General features: G+C 36.8%; 1 protein-coding gene across 1 annotated transcript; it reads right to left on the bottom strand.

Moving 5' to 3' along the window:
- Positions 1–19330: 19330 nt before the first annotated feature.
- LOC145035708 (uncharacterized) lies at positions 19331–20062 on the bottom strand. Its single transcript, XM_078984216.1, has one exon. It carries the CDS (start codon positions 20060–20062, stop codon positions 19331–19333), a length of 732 nt encoding a protein of 243 aa, XP_078840342.1.
- Between the last annotated feature and the right edge of the window lie 623 nt (positions 20063–20685).

The following is a 20685-nucleotide window of genomic DNA, read 5'->3' as shown; positions in this document are numbered from 1 at the left end:
CTACTACAATAAATAAATAAAAATAAAAAATAAAAAAAATCCAATTTTTTCTTAAAAGTTTCTAAAAACTCTCAAAAGTTTCCTATCAAACACAAATGAAGATCACTTAAAATTTTAACATTGTAAAAAGAGTTCATCCATGTTGGCATACCATAGCTTTCAACTTTTGAATTAGTTAAAAAAAATATAGTTTTTGTAGTCTTTGAAGGATTAAAGATTTTAGAGAGTTTTACCGAGCTGGATGTTTATAAAATAGTATGTAATATCATACAATTTTTTTTGTTAATAAGTTAAGGTATAAACACAGTAAAAGTGCATAGATCTAAAATATATATATATATATATATATATATATATATATATATATATATATATATATATATATATATATATATATATATAAAAGTTCAATAGAGAACCATAACTATGGATTTTTCAAAAAATTAAATCTTTTTTTTCAATTTTTAAAGCTTATTCTTTATCAAAAAAAATCTAAAAATATCTAAATTCATATATTAACATTGTGAATGTGAAAAATATTTTTCGGATTGACGTTGTGAATTTTAGAAAATTCACATTGTGAATTTGATGTAAAAAAAATCGAATTTTATATCATTGGAAAAAGGATAAAAAGTTACGAATTTCTGTATTTTTTTTTTTTGATAAAAATAAGTTCTAAAAGTTAAAAAAAAGATTGGTTCCTTGATTAATTATGGTTCTCTATTGAACCTCACTCTATATATATATATATATATATATATATATATATATATATATATATATATATATATATATATATATATATATATATATATATATATATATCATAAAAAATTCTTTGTAACAATGTCGATGAGGCAAATACGACAAATAAAATGTCACATATCCTATACGACTATATTTAGACACAAAGAATCATTAAACTGATAATACAAGAATATATACGCAAATATCACACCAAAAAGTTCGGAAAAACATTGAGACAAGAAGATGCAAGGGCAAAAATTGAAGATAGGTCGACATCATTAAAATAGAGTCGTGTGGCATACAAAAGAAAATAATCTAAAGGTTCCAATATGAACCGATAGAGGTGGAAAGAGAAATGTCACAAACACTTGCTTAGGTCAAAGCCTTGCTTTGCTGCGATGGAGTCGGCATATTCTATTTGTTACATATGTCCATTTTCATCAATTTATAAAGCAAAATAAATTTCTTGCCTACTGATGAGATGAGTCCTTGAGTCGGTAATAAATCAAATTCCTTGCATATATCGGTAAAAAATTTAACCCCATTATGAAAGTATGTTGATCTTAAAATATGAAAAGCGAACATGTGAAAGCATATTTTTATGCCAAAATTTAGGTATTTATTAATATTGTTTGTTTGTTTATAAAAATATCCATCACTAGAAAACCATAAAAAATAAAAATATCCATCACTAGAAAAAATAATAATAAGAGAAATAGGGGATATAATTATCCCCACTAATAGATTTATTTGTCACCGATAAAGGTAATAGCGGTGACAAGTCGTCGCTAATGTGTCACCACTAATGATTCATCGTTGTTTTTGCTAAGTTGTTGCTAATAATATTTGTCATCATTAATATGCTTGTTGTTGCTAATTCTTGCCAACACCACTAATGTCTTTATCCGAAACCGGTCCGTTGATTTTAAGGAATATGTGTGAAAATTATTAAATGGGTTCCTAAATATAATTTTTTTTATTTATAACCAAAATTCATTAATGCTGCCATAGTTATAACATGAATCAAAATAAACAAATGGTAGTACAATATAGTACAATATGTAATATTATACAACTATATGGATTACAAGACTCTTCTAGTATTCTTGCAAAGTATTCTCGGAAGTAAAAATTGTTCACCAAGTCTTCATAATAAATAATATATAATAACAATATTTATTTAAATATTTGAAGAAAATTGAAAATATGAAAGTAGAAATCTAGAAAGTCTAATGGACTAAATCAAATTACGATAATTGGAAACATAATTTCTAAAAATAAAATAACAATAATCATTTAAATACTTGATACTTGATGAAAATCAAAACTATGAAGTAAAAATATAGAAAATTTAGTTGACTAAATCAAAGTGTATTTCGTAATTCCTTCATTGGCAGGACCAACCGCTAGTGAATCATGCTTCTCTTCTCTTCTCCAACTATTACAACAAGTGTTCCATCTTCGATTTCATGTTTTCAAACTAATGATCATTACAAAGAATTCAGATAACTTGCAATGGAGACTTGGGAAACATCAAATACGTATTGAAGAACCTTCAGTAAGAACAAGTGGATGTAATAAGATGAATCAAAATTTCAAGAATCTGGAAGAGGTGCATGTTAATGTGTGTGTAACGAATTTCCTTGATACATTGTCGTTTAAAGATCTTTGGACATTGTGTGAAAGTCACGTGGTAGTGGTCGATGTTTATATTGCCCACAAACTTTTGAAAATGGGAAGGAGATTTGCTTTTGTGAGATTCTTGAAATCTAAAGAATGTGCCCATATTGTTAATGATCTGAATCGAATTTGGATCAAGAACTACCACATGTACGCTTCTTGGGATCGGTTTAATAGGAATGATGATATTAAAAAGCAATCGGTTGATCAATAGAAAGAAAATGTGTGGAATGATGCACTTAATTAGTCGAACTTGGCTACTGGAGTGCACATGAACTCTCATGCATAAATTTTAAATGGTTTAACTAAGGTGGATACTAACCAAAATGTAAAGTTAATCCAAAAAACCAGGAACTTGGAAAATATGGTAGCTAAGTTGCAAGATTTGGAACTATTGGTGATTCATGATGCAACAACTATTCTAGTAGGAAAGGTACGTGAAAATGTGGATAATTTGAAAAAAAAATAACTATGGTTGAAAGAATTATATAAAACATTACTTCAGAAGAGGATAATAACAAAAAGAAGAAAACTCTTAATAAGAGACAGGGGATGAACACTCGAATGACCAGTTTGTGGTGTAGGAAATTAATCATGTATATAAAGGTGGGCGTAGTTGTTCCTCGTCTATTTCAAAGTCTCTTGGATTTGAAGACTTTGAGTTTTGGAAAGGAGAGTAATGCAAATTTTGATAATGGCGGAGTCACTAGATCTTCATTTATGAAAGCTTTTTTTTTGCTAGTTCAGTGGGGTTGAAAGGAAAAAAGACTTCCAGATGTGTGTCACTTTCTTTGTTAGAAAATGATGGGATATCATTGGTTGGTTTTATGTCTTGCTTTATAAAAGTGGGAAATACCCTTGGGTATAAAATGACAGTGTAACATCCCAAAATGCCAATAAAAATTTTCATTTTAAACATTGATTCATACAACCAATTGTTCCAAAACCAAATAAAGTAAAAATGTATTTTTCAAACATCATAGTTTCTCAAAAGCAACCAATGCGGAAGAAACCATCAAGGGATGCGGTGTAGTCAAGTTGGGCCCTTCCTTTTGAAACCAAAAGTACCTGAAAATGTTAAATCACAAATCGTAAGCACAAAGCTTAGCGAGTTCCACAAAATTACGACATAACATACATACATTTCCATGGGCTACCTCTATGGTTTTGCATACAAGTGCCATAGGCTACCCCCATAGTCTTTCTTACCATTGCCATGGTTTGCCCCCATAGTCTTCACTTGTGGTGCCTTGACTACCCTAAGGTCTTACACATAAATGCCAAGGCCTACCCTCATGATCTTTCATACAAATTCCACGAGCCACCCCTGGGTCTTTCATGAAATTATCACAAAAACAACTAACATTCTACATAACACAATCCACTAGGCCAAAATTGGTGCCTTCGACCTACGAGTACAGTAAGAAGACTCACCTCAACCCTGAAGATAACATAAACCACCCACTCGAGTCGACGATATCAAGCCTCCCCTTTCTAAACATAACCATAATAAAACCCTAATTAGCAATCAAGGAAATGACTAGCCCACAAAGTTCTAGGCTCACAATTAAACCTCCTTTGGGAAAAAGACCATTCTGCCCTTCCCATACTAAGTCCCAACATGGTTCACCAAAAGTCAAATCGGTCAAAAAGCCAACGATCATCCCAAAGTTGACTTACGCCCATCGTAGCTATTCTTCACCCAGCGTAGAGCTATGCCCTGTATTCCTAGGCTACGCAATGCGTAGAGCCCCTGATCCAAAAACTTCTATTAAGCTCTTAATACTGCAAGCTGAACTCTCAACCTCACATATCTAATATAAATTAATGTATTAATGGATAAAGTCTTTGACTTTATCTCTTTGCAGGCCAAGAAGAACACACAATCAAACTCTAAGTCCATATTAACACCTTTTGCTCAAGAACTCATGCATGGATGGATGATAGTGCGCAAGCTGTCATTTTTATGACTCTATATCCTTAAAAACATCAGAAGGGGGCATTCAAATGGTCTGGAGTAATCCATACTCACAAGGACCAAGATTATCGGACAAAAAGCATAAAAACCCATGAAATAATTAGATCTAACAAAAAGAACATCAAGATGCAAGCTTTGTACCTTCTGGAGATAGGGGATGAAGTGCAATGTCTGGATCTACAAAGCTTGGATCTCACACATGCTTCTCCAATGGACTCCTTCTTCAAGAATGCACACAAAAATCACACTAATGCTTCCGAAACTCACAATTGGTGGTTAGGGTTTCAAAGGAACAATATAAGGTGATGGAGGCTGGTAATGGGAAGGGTTCTAAGAAGTTAGATCCCTTAAATAGGGCCCAAAACCTTAGGGTTAGGGTTTTGGTCAGCAGCGTCTACAACCTGCATATAAAAACATACGCCATGCGTAGATCTATAAAAATGCATTCCTCATTCAGCATCTATGCCCTGCATAGGGAAAAACCCCTAACTTCCAATTGACTTCAAACAACCATAACATGTTCGTTTCAACTCTGTTTTTGGAGTTCTTTATATGCACAAAAAGGTATTGAAGAGACCTATAATTCTATCTTGTTACTTTTTGATTAATACGTGTCGAACTAAAACCAAAATCCATGAACGTAGCCTAACATATAACTTTTCCCATTTTACCTTTTGGTTCCAACACACAAATCAAGAGCTTAGATATCATGACCAATATTTTCATCCTTCAATAAGGTCTAGCGTTTACTTCCCCAAAGCCCAAAGCCTTTTCTTGATCGATTTACAGCCCACAAACCATGGATTAAGAAACATCCCGAAACAAGGTGTGATAACGCTCCCCCACTTAAACTAGATTAACTCCTCAAAATCATTCTTTATAACTTATTTTACTGCACTAGCTGACCTTGACTAAACTCTCCTGAATCCAAACGAAATTGAGAAATCACCTCCCACAGACAACCACCTTCTGCTACTACTACTGAACCAATATGCAGAATTTATATGTCCTAACAATGAAATGACCCTAACATGCCTCCCTTAACCAATCAAAGAGAAAATCCAACTACTCGGTCCGAAATATGAAACTCTTATACCGTGCTTGACTTCCAGACATGCTTAATCATTGAAACCACATCCATAATGACTCTAATTTGCAACCCGAACTAATCAAAACCCCTTTGATCCTGAAGTATCTCACGGGTGACTGGTAAATAGGATTCCTAAACATTCGCTAATGTCAATAACCTTGCACTCGAATATAAAATCGACTCCCAACACAAGTCTCAACTATTGGTGTCATGCCAACATCTACCTCATATACTGCTAACCAACATTCACATATTCGACCTACCTAAGATCTCCTGGTTCCATGTTGTCCTACAATTAGACTAGGATGTAGACCCCTTGGCTGATTGCTGAAACTGACAACTTTGCACATGGTCGTAAAACGAGACTTCGACCAAGTGTCTAACCGACAAAGGCTACCCTAGCCTATCTGCCAACACAGATTTAACCATCCAAAAATCCAAAAAAGGATGACTTAACCATCCAACACACAAACCATCAACAAGTATATTGCACTTCAGGTGAGTGTTGCGGCCAAGCTGTAGTCTTACATCCCACTTGGCCCCAAACAACCCACGATTTATCCCAATACTATGAATGTTGTGGCCCACCCACAATCTCACAACCATTCTTGCGATGGCTTAACTCATCCTAGAGAATACTATGAGCTAATTCGTAGGCTTACAACACTTCCACAATCGCCTACAAACCTTTTAAATGCTACGGTTACCCTGTAGTCTTATAAATCTTCCTCAACTTCCTACCAACATAGTGAATGCTATGGCTACCCCGTAGTCTTACTACACTTTCAAAATTTCCAACCATCCTAGTGAACGCACGGCTACCCAACAGTCTTAGAACACTTCAACAACTGCCTACCATCCTAGTGGATGATATGGCTACCCCGTAGTCTTACAACGCTTCTACAACTACCTACCATCCTAGTGAATGCTACGCCTATCCCGCAGTCTTACAACACTTATGTAACTGCCTACCATCCTATTGAATACTACGGCTACCTCACAATCTTACAACATTTCTGCAACTGCCTACCATCGTAGTGAATGTTACAGCTACCCCACAATCTTACAATACTTCCACACCTTCCATGGGACCAACTCATGGTCTTTCCAAAATCCATAAGAATACTTATCCAAAAATCAATACGAGTCGAACCCCTAACCTGTTGGAACCTATCAGGCACTCGGTTCGTGCTTCAAACCCTAGAGCCTACATCAGATAAGAACAGACAGAGAGGTTCTAACACAACCCTCAACCTGAACCTAGTAACGAACCCATAATGTGCCATTACGGATGCTTCACGTCCATAGATGAGATAACATGAACCTTCAACATTTTCCTCACTGATTACAACCGAAAAATGTACATTATATCATGCATAAACCCCGAATCATACCACAACCAGAATTAGCTCTTCACCTATCTTAGAATATGGAATTCCTTATTGATTCTCACTGGGAAATATTCCCATTAATCCAAACTATTATGCCCACTTGGTTTTAGCTACTCTCTAACCACTTCATAACCATTTGAATTTTCTATACAACCTAAAACTTCACTACTTGATTCTTATCATCCACGCCTGACACTACTAACCATAAGAGAATCTGAATTCCTTAGAAACTTCAAGAATTACACTAAATGTACACAATATATAGCAATAAGACCCCGAGCAACATATGTTCATAATCCATATTAATAAGCGACCCAACCATAAACCTTCTCAACTCAACGTGATATCCTAATCTTAATTAACTGAACAGATCCTTCAACTGCACCACTTATCAAATAATTTCTAGCTCAAAGGAAAACTCAAAAATTAACCTAAATGTTTTCAGAACTGTGATCGTATTGACTCCCTTACCAACCTTACTAGTGCGGCATATCAAAATTGGATTTCGTGTAGATATGAGGCCGTTTATGAAAACTAAACAATGCTGCTCCGACCTCTAACCAGGAGTCAAAAAAATTCCATCATTCTGCCCTTGATGTAAGATAAATACACCCCAAAGCACCTTTAACTGATACAACTCAAAGACCCTTAACAATCTCAACTATTGAACAAAGCCCATGCGAAGATGCATCCACCACACCCTGAAGTCGGTTGATAGATCAATGACAACTCTTCCTCTAGTAAAGATAGCAATCGGTACAGGGAGTTAACCAACCCTTCCACGGACACTCAACCTGAGTGTTTCAAGCATATTCTAACCTAATCTCCAGTGTTCCAGAGAGGAACAACTGGATTCAATGAGATATTTTCCTAGGAGTTTCTGATGTAATGCCCACACATACATCCTTAAAGGAATAAACCTGAATGTAACTAATCCTGCACTTGTGTTCTGAATCGCAATCATGAAGGAGCTTTATAGTCTAGAATACTAAAATCTAGTATACTTACACTTCAACATCCTCTGACCATCAAAATCAATATGTATGTTGATCCTTCCAAGTGGAACACTCTGTTTTCCTCCACTTAGAGCTTACTCTATCATTATTTGATGTCTACCACATCGAAGCCTGAAACTGGTTCATCCAAATACCCTCTAAACATGGCTCTCGGTATGAAAAATGGCATATGATAATTCCTAAAAAGATAATAACCATACAATCATAAAAGAAACGTTGAACTTTAGGTGGAGACTTAAACATCTCGAACATTACCTCTCACACACTATCGTTTAATCATAACATTTATAATAAATGTAAAATGAGTGTTCTTCCCCGACCTTCAACTGAAATGCCCGAATCGTCACTGCTAGAGCCTCCACTCAGTCCTTACAGCCAACAGAAATCCTCAGTGTAGCTAGATCAGGTGCCTACGTCGCTCTACTCGTCAATCTCGGACAATCGACCTTCTTATGGCCCACATGGTTGCAGTGAAAACAAATTGGTCATGATCCCCCAAGACAATCCTACTAAATGACTAGTCTTGCCACAAATGAAGCAGTTTACTCTCTTCTCACGACAATTCCCCTCATGAGACCTCCCATACTTGGTACAACGGCCTCAGCCAGGCCGATCGCTAACTTGTGAATCGAAAGCATTGGGCATCTTAGCTAAGCCCTCTCCTGATACGAACTGTGGACCCAAACAAGGTCTCTACCTAAAACGGGTCATGAACTCATCATATGACATAGTATCCAAATCAGTAATCGTGATAGACTGTGCAACAACAACTCCTTGTTTCACATCACAAAAGGTCCAAATCAAACTGAACCTTGGCTTCTATGGGATAGGGACTAGTGTGGAATACATCCTCCATCTTCTTAATCCAACAGGAACTAAGAACCCTAACATTCCTCCCACTAACCATAGGTGGCTGATACATAGCTATGTCGGTGGGTGACGTGATGAACTATCACATCCCCTCATCAATCATCTCAGCACCAGAATTTCCTCAAGAATCATCCTAAAACCCTAAGTCACTTCCTCATACTGAGACTCCTAATACCCGTTACACAGTGCACCAATCACATTAAAGCATTTCTTAGGCTCTCCTAGAATTCCCACCTCCCCCTGCCATCAGCTGCTGAAAAACTCCTACTAACGTAAGCTAACGACATTGTGATTATAATTACATGCAACAAAGATTAAAAATCCTTCTACTAAAAGACTCAACCCTACAATGGTTGGACTTAGACAAGAGCTGCATAATAGGGACAAATCAATCACTCTGAGATTATTTAACCCTTGCATCATGTAACTTAAAACTTTCATTTAATAGTTAACACACATCAATATGAGTCCCAAAAAGAACAAAGCAAGCATCATTCAATCTGTAGAACTCTATAGACTACAAAACATCAAAAGGCATCCTTCCTAATTGGCATCTCTCCTAATAGGCATCCTGTCATGCAACCCTGAACATATCATTATGCTAAACTCTAGGATGAAAATCATTCCACAACACATATAACATATCAACATGTATGGGTATATTAGGAATCACTTACTTGAGCTCGACTGATTGCTTGCATCGCACCCATTTTCTTTGGAAAAAATCTTTTTAGACAAGTTATTTTCTTTCAAAAAGTTTACTAATTCCTCAGTTTGAGTTTAGACACACCCCAGAGTCTGCCTAAATCCCTCAAACAAAGGCTCTAATACCAACTTGTAACATCCCAACATGCCAACAAAAATTTTCATTTTAAACATCGATTCATACAACCATTTGTTCTAAAACCAAATAAAGTAAAAGGTTCTTTTTTTTTTCAAACATCCGAGTTTCTCAAAAGTAACCAATGCGGAAAAACCCATCAGGGGATGCAGCATAGTCAAGTCGGACCCTTCCTTTTTGAAACTGCAAGTACCTGAAAAATGTTAAACCACAAATCGTAAGCAAAAAGCTTAGTGAGTTCCTTAAAATACCACATACCATACATATATTGCTATGGGCTACTCTTATGGTCTTGCATACAAGATCTATGGATTACCCCATGGTCTCTCATACTACTGATATGGGTTGCCCCTTGGTCTTCCCTTGTAGTGCCTTGGCTACCCCAAGGTCTTGCACACAAGTTTCATGAACTACCCCCATGGTCTTTCATAAAAATGCCACGGCCTACCCCTGGGGTCTTCCATGCAAGTATCACAAAGAAACCTAGCATCCTACATAACACAATCCGGTGGTACAATATTAGTGCCTTCGACCCAAGAGTATAGTGAGAAGACTCACCTCAACCCTGAAGACAAGATAAACCACACACTCGAGTCGACGATATCATGCCTCCCCTTGTTAAACATAACCACAATAAAACCCTAATTAACAATCAAGGAAATAACCAAACCAAGAAAGGTATAGGCTTACAATTAAACCTCCTTTGGGAAAAAGACCATTTTTCAATTCGCATACTAAGTCCCAACATGGTTGACAAAAAGTCAAACCAGTCAAAAAGTCAACGGTCAACCCTCATTTGACTTATGCTCAACATAGAGCTATGCCATGTGTACCTAGGATATACATTGCATAGATCCCCTGATCCTAAAAACTTATATTAAGCTCTTAATACAACAAGCCAAACTCTCAAACTCCTATATCCGATCTAAATGAATCTCTTAATGGATAAAGTTGTTGGCTTTATCCCTTTGCAACGACAAGAAGAACACATAATTAAACTCTAAGTCGATATTGATACCTTTTGCTCAAGAACTCATGCATGGATGGATGATAGTGCGCAAGCTGTCATTTTTATGACTCTATATCCATAAAAACATCAAAAGGAGGCATTCAAATGGTCTGAAGTAATCCATACTAAAAAGGACCAAGATTATGTGACAAAAAGCATAAAAACCCATGAACTAATTAGGTCTAACAAAAGGAACATCAAGATGCAAGCTTTATACCTTCTGGAGATAGGAGACGAAGTGCAAAGTCTGGAATGATAGGAGATGAAGTACAAAGCTTGGAGTTCACACATGCTTCTCCAATGGACACCTTCTTCAAGAATGCACACTAAAATCAAAATAATGCTTCCAAAACTCACAATTGGTGGCTAGGGTTTCAAAGGAATGATATGAGGTGATCGAGGCTGGTAATGGGAAGGGTTCCAAGAAGTTAGAGCCCTTAAATTTGGTCCAAAACCTTAGGGTTAGGGTTTTTGTCAGCAGCGGCTATGCCCTGCATAGGAAAACCAAGGTTCTAAATGGCATAAGACGTGGCGTGGTGGCAAGGCTAAGCATCAAGTTTAACTAGCCATGGCGATACATGGCGTTTTTCAAGGCATGATGTAAGGCGGCGATTTTGTATTAATTTATAATTATCTTACCACATAAATATAGATTTTTATTAAAACACAATAGTTAACAAAAAAACACAATAGTTGTATCCCCAATTAGAAAAGACATAACAAAGAGAAAAAAAAATGTGTCTCAAATGAAAAAACACACACCATAACACACCATAACGTGCCATGGCACGCCATATCACACCTTGTATGTGACACTCCTTATTGCAACGTTATGAGCCTTTTCGTAACGGCGAATCCACGCCTCACGCCTTGGCACGCTTTGGCATGTGCCATGGTACGCCTTTTAGAACACTGAGAAAAACTATGCCATGCGTAGATCAATAAAAACACAATCCTCATTCAGCAGTGGCTACGTCCTACGTAGGGAAAAACCCCTAAATTCCAATTCAACCTCAAACATCCATAGCGTCTTTTTTTAACTCCGTTTTTGGCGTTATTTAAATGTACGAAAAGATATTGAAGAGCCCCACAAGTCTATATTGTTACTTTTGGCTTAAGACACGTCGAACTAAAACCATAATCCATGCAAGAAGCCTGATATATAACTTTTACCATTTTACCCTTCGGTTCCAGCACACGTATCAAGCGCTTAGATCTCGGGACCAATATTTTCATCCTTCAATAAGTTTTAAACTTTACTTCCCCAAATCCCAAATCCTTTTCTTGATCAATTTACGACCCACAAACCTTGGATTAAGAAACATCCCGAAACAGGTTGTCACAACTCTCCCCCACTTAAACTAGATTTTTTCCTCAATCGTTATTTACAACTTATTCTACTACACTAGCACAGACGACCACCTTTTGATACTACTACCGAACCAATATTTGCAGAATTCATATGTCCTGACAATGAAACAAACCCTAACACACCTCCCTTAACCAATTAAAGAGAAAATCCACATACTCTGGCCGAAATATGAAACCCTTATACCATGCCTCACTTCCAGACATGCATAATCATTCAAACCACATCCATAATGACTCTAATTCGTAACCCGAACTAATCAAAACCCCTTTGATCCTGAATTATCTCACTGATGACTGGTAAATAGGATCCCTAGAAATTCGCTAATGTCGATAACCTTGCACTCGAATACAAAAGCGACTCCCAACACAAGTCTCAACTATTGGTGTCATGCCAACATCTACCTGATATACTGCTAACCAAAATCTACATATTCGACCTACCAGAGATCTCCTAGTTCCATGTTGTCCTACAATTAAATTGGGATGCAGAATCCCTGGCTGATTGCTGAAACTGAAAAATTCACACACGGTCGCACAATGAGACTCTGACCAAGTGTGTAACCGACAAAGGCTACCCTATCCTTAGGGATGTCAACGGGATCAAACGGGAGTGGGAATAGTTTCCCCCGCTCCCGCCCCCGAAATCAATTGTTGCCCCCGCTCCCGGTCCCGCCCTTAGCTCCCCCGTTTACATAGCCCCCGGTCCCGCCCCCGGTTACCTCCATCACCCCCGGTCCCGCCCCTGTTCCCTCGCTTTAAAGTCGTTTTTTTTTTGCTAAACAACTACTTTGTGTTAGGCTAAAAAGCTTATTTTTAATAACTTTAAAAGTTTAATACATAATCTTTTAGAAACTAAAAAAATTAAAAATCCAACATTACGAATTCAACATTACAAAACGACAATTCCATCACTCTTAAAAATATAAAATATGACAAATCCAATATTACAATTATAAAATACTTACATATCCAAAAATATATGATCAATTCACTACCTCTTCAATATCTATTAATTGGAAACGGGAAAGTGAAACCTAACCTACACTTAAAATTAGAAAATCTATTTTGTATATGTATTTTATATTAAACATATATTTTTTACATAAATGTACAACCTGGGCCCCGCGGGGGTACGGGACGGAAATACCAACTCCGAACCCTGGTCCCGAAAATAAGCGGGGTTTAATTCTGCCCCCGCTCCCGATTTTTTAAAAAATTTAGTCCCGTACGGGATCGGGGTCCCACGGGGATTTTTGACATCCCTACCTATGCTATCTGCCAACATGGATCCAACCGAAAACAAATCCAAAAAAAGGACGACTTAACTATCCAACACACGAACCATAAACAAGTATTTTGCACTTCAGATTAGTGTTGCGGCCAAGCTGTAGTCTTACATCCTACTTGGCCCCAATTGGCCTACGATTTATCACAATACTATCAATTTTGTGGCCCACCCATAGTCTCACAAGCATTCATACGATGGTTTACATCATCCTAGAGAATGCTATGAGCCAAGTCATAGGCTTACAACACTTCCACAATCGCCTACCGACCTATTAAATTCTATGGTTACCCCATAGTCTAACAACTTCAAGTTATAGGCTTACATCACTTCCACAATCGCCATGCATATGGTAAAACCCCCAACTTTCAATTCAACTTAAAATAGCCATAACTTCTTCATTTCAACTCCGTTTTCGGTAATCTTTATATGCATAGACATGTATTGAAGAGCCCTACAATTCTATCTAGTTACTTTTAGCTTAACACATGTAGAACTAAAACCATAACCCATGCAAGAAGCCCAACTTATAACTAATCCAATTATACCATTTGGCTCTAGCACACAAATTAGGAGCTTAGATCTCATGAACAATATTATTATCCTTCAATAAGGTCTAAACTTTACTTCCTCGAAGCTCAAAGCCTTTTTTTGATAGATTTATGACCCATAAATCCTGGATTAAGAAACATCCCAAAACAGGGTGTTAGAAATAGGTTTTAATGAAAATATGGAGAGTATTATTAAGGAAATGGGTGTTAGACTAGTTCATAAATGAATATAATGTCTTTAAATACTTGCGGTATCAGGAACAAGGTGAAATGGTGTCACACCCTCGAACCAGAACGGCAGAATCGTTCGAGGGTGGATGACTTCATGTAATATCATAACAATTGAATACATAGTAAAGAAATCAATACAACCATCACATATATAATTTAAAAGTTTACATTGTTGAAAGGTACTTGTTTCAAAAGAAATTACAACGTGATGTTTAAAATGAAATTAAACTAACGCCGCAGCGTCCCTTCTTCAAAAGCTGCAGTTTACCTGTATTAGTGAATCCCTGAGAAATACAAGTGGTTTTGAAAGAGTAGGTCAACATTTAAGCTGGTGAGTTCATAAGTATTTAGTGACAATGTTTATATGAAAAAGAAAGAAAATGGTTTGTTCACGTTAAATGTTCCAAGAAGATCCCATAATTTCTACATAGTAGATGGTAGTTTGAGTTGTTCAAAAACAGTAATGCAATAGTGCTTTTCATGCCTAAAATAGTAGTTCTATGTGTAAATCGTTAAGGAATTTGAAAAACCCCATAAATCAATGTGTTTTTTAATACTCCATTTGAGTCTTATAACCATGCTATTTGACTAGGATGTCTATATCAACGTTCTTCAGGCGTTGGAAAGTTATGATGTTTGTCACTGCAGGCCTACCTGCCTAGCTGTAGCTAACAGCTTAGGTGTGGGATTGTCAATCCCGTATAGATTTATACACAAGTATCACGCTCCCCCTACAAGGGATTATGGTATATAATACAGGACTTAAAATGCATACTTAAAAGTACGTGAAATGTCTCACAAAATTTAGTATAAAATAGATTTACGTATGAAAATGTCCATTTGTTCTTGTATATGAAGATATCTTTTTTGATGTAGTGTACCTAGTTTGTAAATGTTCATGATTTCCTCGTAAACTATACCTATTATAGTTTTTCAAAGTGTGTTTCGTTCATCCAGTAAACCCTAGTGTAATGCTCACTCATTATGTAAAGTATAACACGTAAAATGACTTAACTGATCACATATACCTAATGTAAAATGGAGCAACTCAAACTACCATCTACTATACACACACACACACACACACACAAACACACACACACACACACACACACACATATATATATATATATATATATATATATATATATATAATACAAATATTTATAAATACATATTGTATACATATAAATATGAAATCATCATATATTTATTCGAAATAGATATAGAATTATACCAACTAAATATAAATAAATATATTTTTAAAGACATACATAGAAGTAAATATATTTTTAAATATATATATATATATATATATATATATATATATATATATATATATACATATATATATAAATAAAGGGTGTTTAAAAATATATGTATAGAATATTTTTATACATTTAAAAAAAAAAAAAATAATAATAATAATAATAATAAGAGAAATGAAAAAAATATTAACAATAAATGTATCATCATTACACAGGGTATCTAAATAAATCAAAAGTATACGGACAAAAATTGTTTCAGCTTAATGGTAAGGCGCTTTGATTATTCCTTAGGTTCGGTGTTTGATTCTCGCAATCCCCCCTTTCTCTTCTATCTAACGGTTTTTTAAGTTAAGCAAGCCACCTCAGCGCCTATGTGGTGTTTTTCTACCCAGTCAACACCGAAGTGGCGTGAAAGGTGTGCAAACAACCAGGTAATTTGCTAAAAGGACAATGTAACATCCCCCTCCGGCACATATATCACAATATTGTCCGTTTTGGGCTCCCGTTACGAAAACTTCCCAGACACGCTTAACTGCAGAGTTCTTATGAGATCTGCTACCCTCACGGCTTTAAAACGTGTTGTGATAGAGAAGGTATCCACACCTTTTAACGAATGTTTCGTTCTCCTTCCCAGCCGATGTGGGATCAGGTGCAACCCACCCCTATCCCCCATTATAGGTTTCGACGTCCCCGTCAAACACATCGACCCGTGCCCCAACTCTGATACGATTTGTAATATCCCCCTCTGGCACGTATCACAATATTGTCTGTTTTGGGCTCCCGACACGAAAACTTCCCAGGATGAATTGTTTTCATCCGAACACGTTTAACTGTAGAGTTCTTATGGGATTTGTTGCCCTCATGCTTTAAAACGCATTGTGACAAGAAATGTATCCACACCCCTAATAAGGAATGTTTACATCTCCTTCCCAGTCGATGTGAGATCAGGTACAAGCCACCTTATAAAGGTAAATAACGACAAAGGGGCTACTAGGTTTCGAACCAAAGACATCCATGATATAAGACTAAGTTCGTTATCACCAGACTAAATATCTTTTAACTTAAAGGATATGTAAACCTAAATATTTCTTGAAACCTTAAAAACTTTTTTGATATTAACCCTTTAAATGATCAACCAAAATTTGATTTTATAAAATTTCCTTAATTTAGAAAAGTATTTTTCAACGTTATTTTGCAAAAATAATATTGCAAAAAAGATAGACAAAATTGCAAAAATGGTCCCTATGGTATGTAAATTTTTGGGGTTTTGGTCCAAACCACGGGTTTTTTGGATTGGTGGTCCTTTTGAGCTAGTTTGCTTGTAATTTTGGTCCCTCGGAAAACTGAAAAGACTAAAATGCCCTTTCTGATATATTTTTTATATTTTTTCTATTTAATTTAAAGAAAAAAGAAAATAAATAACTAATTTGGGCCCACTTCTCTCTCTCTCTCTCTCTCTCTCTCTCTCTCTCTCCCAAACACCCCCTTTTGATGTTGTTGCTTCCCTTCTATGGGTGTGCCACCAGAACAGAAAGAAGAACGACGAGGGAGTTGTCGGAGCAACCTCCCTTACCACATCAGACGGCGGGATCTCCGGAGTTGTCGGAGCAACCTCCCATACCACATCAGACGGCGGGATCTCCTCCTCCTCCACTCCGTTGCAAATCGCCACCATAAGACAAACTGCCACCACCTCTGCAGCTCCCTTCCTCCCCATTTTCTTTCCTGTTGATTAATCACCCCAAACACCCTACGATCACTTCGAGTGCTACCCTACATCCATAGCCGACAACAAAAAAGGAATGAAGCATAGAAGAGCACCGGAGCAGCCTTATTGCCACCACCATCTTCAGCCCCTCACCACCACCGTTGCCTTGTTCAAGTCATCACCTTCGATTGTTCAACTAACCCACGAAGGTGAAGAACCCCCCTCTTTCATCGCTTGTGTTAAAGAACAAAAACAAACCCTCTCACCATTAATGGCAGCAAAATCGATCACCGTTTCTGCTACTCTGGAGTGTGTGTCATCTACAACACAGGAAGGAAAAGAGGATTGATCGGGAATCAAACCAATAGCAACTGTCGGTGGTCCTGAGGAGTTCAATCAAGCAATAAGGGTGAAAATCAAGACTTATTGTGGTTGTGTTTGGTCTGTCAGTCAAACGAAATGGAATGGGTCTTCGAAAGGGATCGCAAGCAACATCTTCTTTCTTTCTTCTTTTCCTGATTCGTTATGAAGCATGAAGGAGTCGATTTTTCTGGTAGTTCAAGCCTTCAATCGGGGTTGTGGGGGTTGAAAAGGGTAGCAACAGCCGGAGAGGGTGCTTCTGGTGGTGTTTTTCGGCAGAAGGCGGAAGGGAAAAGGATATGGAGGTGGCGGCAGTGGGGAACCGGGAAAACATCACCGGTGATTCTAGTTCTTTGACAGGGGAAGGAGACGAACGGGTGATGGATCATAAGGAATAGAGAGAGAGAGAGAGAGAGGTGGGCCCTTTTTATTTTTTTAATTGTTAAAATAAATAAATAAATATTAAAATTTAAGAATAATGAAAGAAAAATGAAAAATAAATACCCCAAGGGTATTATAGTCATTTCAGTTTTTGGAGGGACCATTTTCACATACAAACCACTCCAAAAGGACTACGAAACCAAAAAAGTTATTGTTTGGACTAAAACCCCAAAATTTTGCATACGACAGGGACCATTTTTGCAATTTTGTCTAAAAAGATATTGAGAAATTGCTCCATGAAATTTTTATCGACAAAACTGCAAATTTGGTCCTTGTGGTTTGCCAAAACCTTTGGATGGGGTCCAAATAGTTTCCAGCTTGCACCAAAGGTCCAAAATCAAGGTTTTCTTGGGTTTTTAGTCCATTCCGTCATTGACCATTTGTTTGGAGCCGTTAGTGCCTTCACGTGCCCTCCATGTGAGGGCATTTTGGTCATTTTAGGTACTTATTTTAAATAATATCATTTTTCTCCTTTATATACATACTCATACGCAATCCTCATCCTCTTCTTCATTTTTATTTACAGAGAAGCAATCCTCTTCCTCTTCTTCTTCGTCTCTCAAAGGATTCTTCTTCTTCGTCTCTCGTCTACTTCTACTGCTACGAGATTCAAAAATGGTGATCTGCTTCTGTGGGAATGTTGCTGTTGTGCGAACCTCATGGACTTCACGAAACCCTGGTCGTCGTTTCTATGCATGCCCTAAAATGGTAAGCAAACTCATATTAGGTTATGATATTTTGGTAGTTATGCAATAAGTCTTCTACTTTAATGTATTCTTATAAGGATCCAGATGTGCATTTTTGGGGTGGTTCGATCCCCCTATGTGTCAAAGATCAACTGTTATCATACCAGGACTGTTGAGAACAATGAATAGGTATGAGGTTGAAGTGGGCCAGCTGAAGATATGTTTGCTTGTCTCGTGGGTTTTGTTTCTGTTGTTTGTGTTGTTTTGGAAATAGGAATTAGAGGTTAGGACTTTTTTGTTGGTAGTAACCACTTAAAAATGTTGTCTTTTGGTGCTAGAAGGTTTAATTGTGGTTTATATATGTTTTTGTTGGTAGTAACCACTTAAAAGTGTTATCTTTTGGATCATTGTATATGTAATGCTTTTATGACAATGGGAAGTGTAATGGTTTTATCCTTTTATGAATATGAAATTATAAAGGTTTGATCTTGACATGATATGCAAGTGTAATGGTTTTTCTCTACGTTTGAATATGCAATTGTAATGGTTTTATATGCATACATTAGGTACATTGCCATAACATCTTCATGCTTTGACAGTACAACATAAATAAATAACAAACAACATTACCAAAAGGGGACCATAACAGATAAATGTCAAAACACAATCATTACCAACAAAGGGCATTAAAGTACATTATCAAAAGGGCATCAAAGTACATTATCAAAATGGAACAAAAAAAAAGGCAACAAAGTACCAACTAAAGTGCATTAACAAGTCTTGACAAACATAAAAAGTACTTAAACATCAATTCCCATCTTTGGCCTTGCAGGTCCTGGCATTGTGACCCTTTTGCTTACACTTACTACATGTCATAGTCAAAAACTTCCTGCTCAATGATTGAGTTTCATTATCATTTTGACTTTGACTGTTTGCTTGCCTCTTACGTTGCTGGATTTCAATCCTTTCCTCTGCTGTAATCCTTCTTTTCTTTTTTGGCCTGCCTATAGCTTTGTTGTGTGGTGGAGGCACAAGAGTTGTTGGGCAGTCACTCTTAGGCCACATGGCTCTACCTTTGATAGGCTCCACCTTGAAGGAGTACATCTCTTTCCATGTATCAAGCCAATACACCTTATGCACATAGGTGTATAGTTCTCCTACCTTTTCATTGTTGTCTGCCATTTCATTTAGGCTTGCAATAGCATGTTTGCAAGGAATTCCAGTAAGCTCCCACTTTCTACAACTACACTCCCTTTTCTCCATGTCTACCACATGTTGATCCTTCCATGGACCTTTAACCTGATACTTTTGTCCCCCATTCCATCGTGCATGATACTTACTAGCTAGTGTTGTGTTTGCTTCCAAAATCCTAGTACCAGTTAGAGTTAATGGACCTTGACACTTGTTTAACACCTTCATCACATTGCATACTCTCTTCATAAGGTACTCTCTGATGAACTCCAAACAACTGATAATGGGTTTGTCTCTCCCTTTTACAAGTTTGCTATTGAACACTTCACAAAGGTTATTCAATAACATGTCTGAAATTGCCCTTCCTAATAGTTCATTAACAAAACAACAGTTAGTGTATATCTATACTACAATAAAAAATAAGACAACAAATTGAGAAAATACCTGAAAAATGACTTCTAGCCCAATGATGTGGAGGGATTTTCAAGAGCCATTGATATGCTTCTATGTCATAATTCCTTAGCTCTACCATTACAGCTTCAAACTCTGGTATGGTGGTGGCTGTAGCACACCTCCAAAAATACTCCTTGTACTCTGTAGTCTTAAATAACTTCCTCATGTTCTGGTATATGTGTCTAATACAGAACCTGTGTTCTGCATTAGGGAACAATTGTTCTATGGCTGGTAGAAGACCCTGTTGTCACCAAAACAAAATAAGAAATTAGCATTAGTTTGTAATGAAACTAGTATGCAATATTAAATGTAACTATAGTACCTTCTGTCTATCACTGATAAAGGTGAAGTTGGAATTTGAATACAAGTCAAGATCTTCTGCAAGACACTGAAGAAACCATTTCCAACTTGAAGTGTTTTCACTTTCAGCAACAACATATGCCAATGGGTAGGTTCCATTGTTGGAATCAACACCAACTGCACTTAGTATTTGACCTGGGAAAGGTCCCTTCATGAAG

Source organism: Lactuca saligna, chromosome 3 (assembly GCF_052625555.1).
Source record: "Lactuca saligna cultivar CGN05327 chromosome 3, ASM5262555v1, whole genome shotgun sequence".
Classification (NCBI taxonomy): Eukaryota; Viridiplantae; Streptophyta; class Magnoliopsida; order Asterales; family Asteraceae; genus Lactuca; species Lactuca saligna.
The sequence above is the reverse complement of the archived record's forward strand: the minus strand, read 5'-3'. Positions and strand labels throughout refer to the sequence as shown.

What these genes read in the sequence shown, in the direction of transcription:
- LOC145035708 (XM_078984216.1), bottom strand. Translation starts at nt 20,062, where the DNA reads ATGTTATTGAATAACCTTTGTGAAGTGTTCAATAGCAAACTTGTAAAA.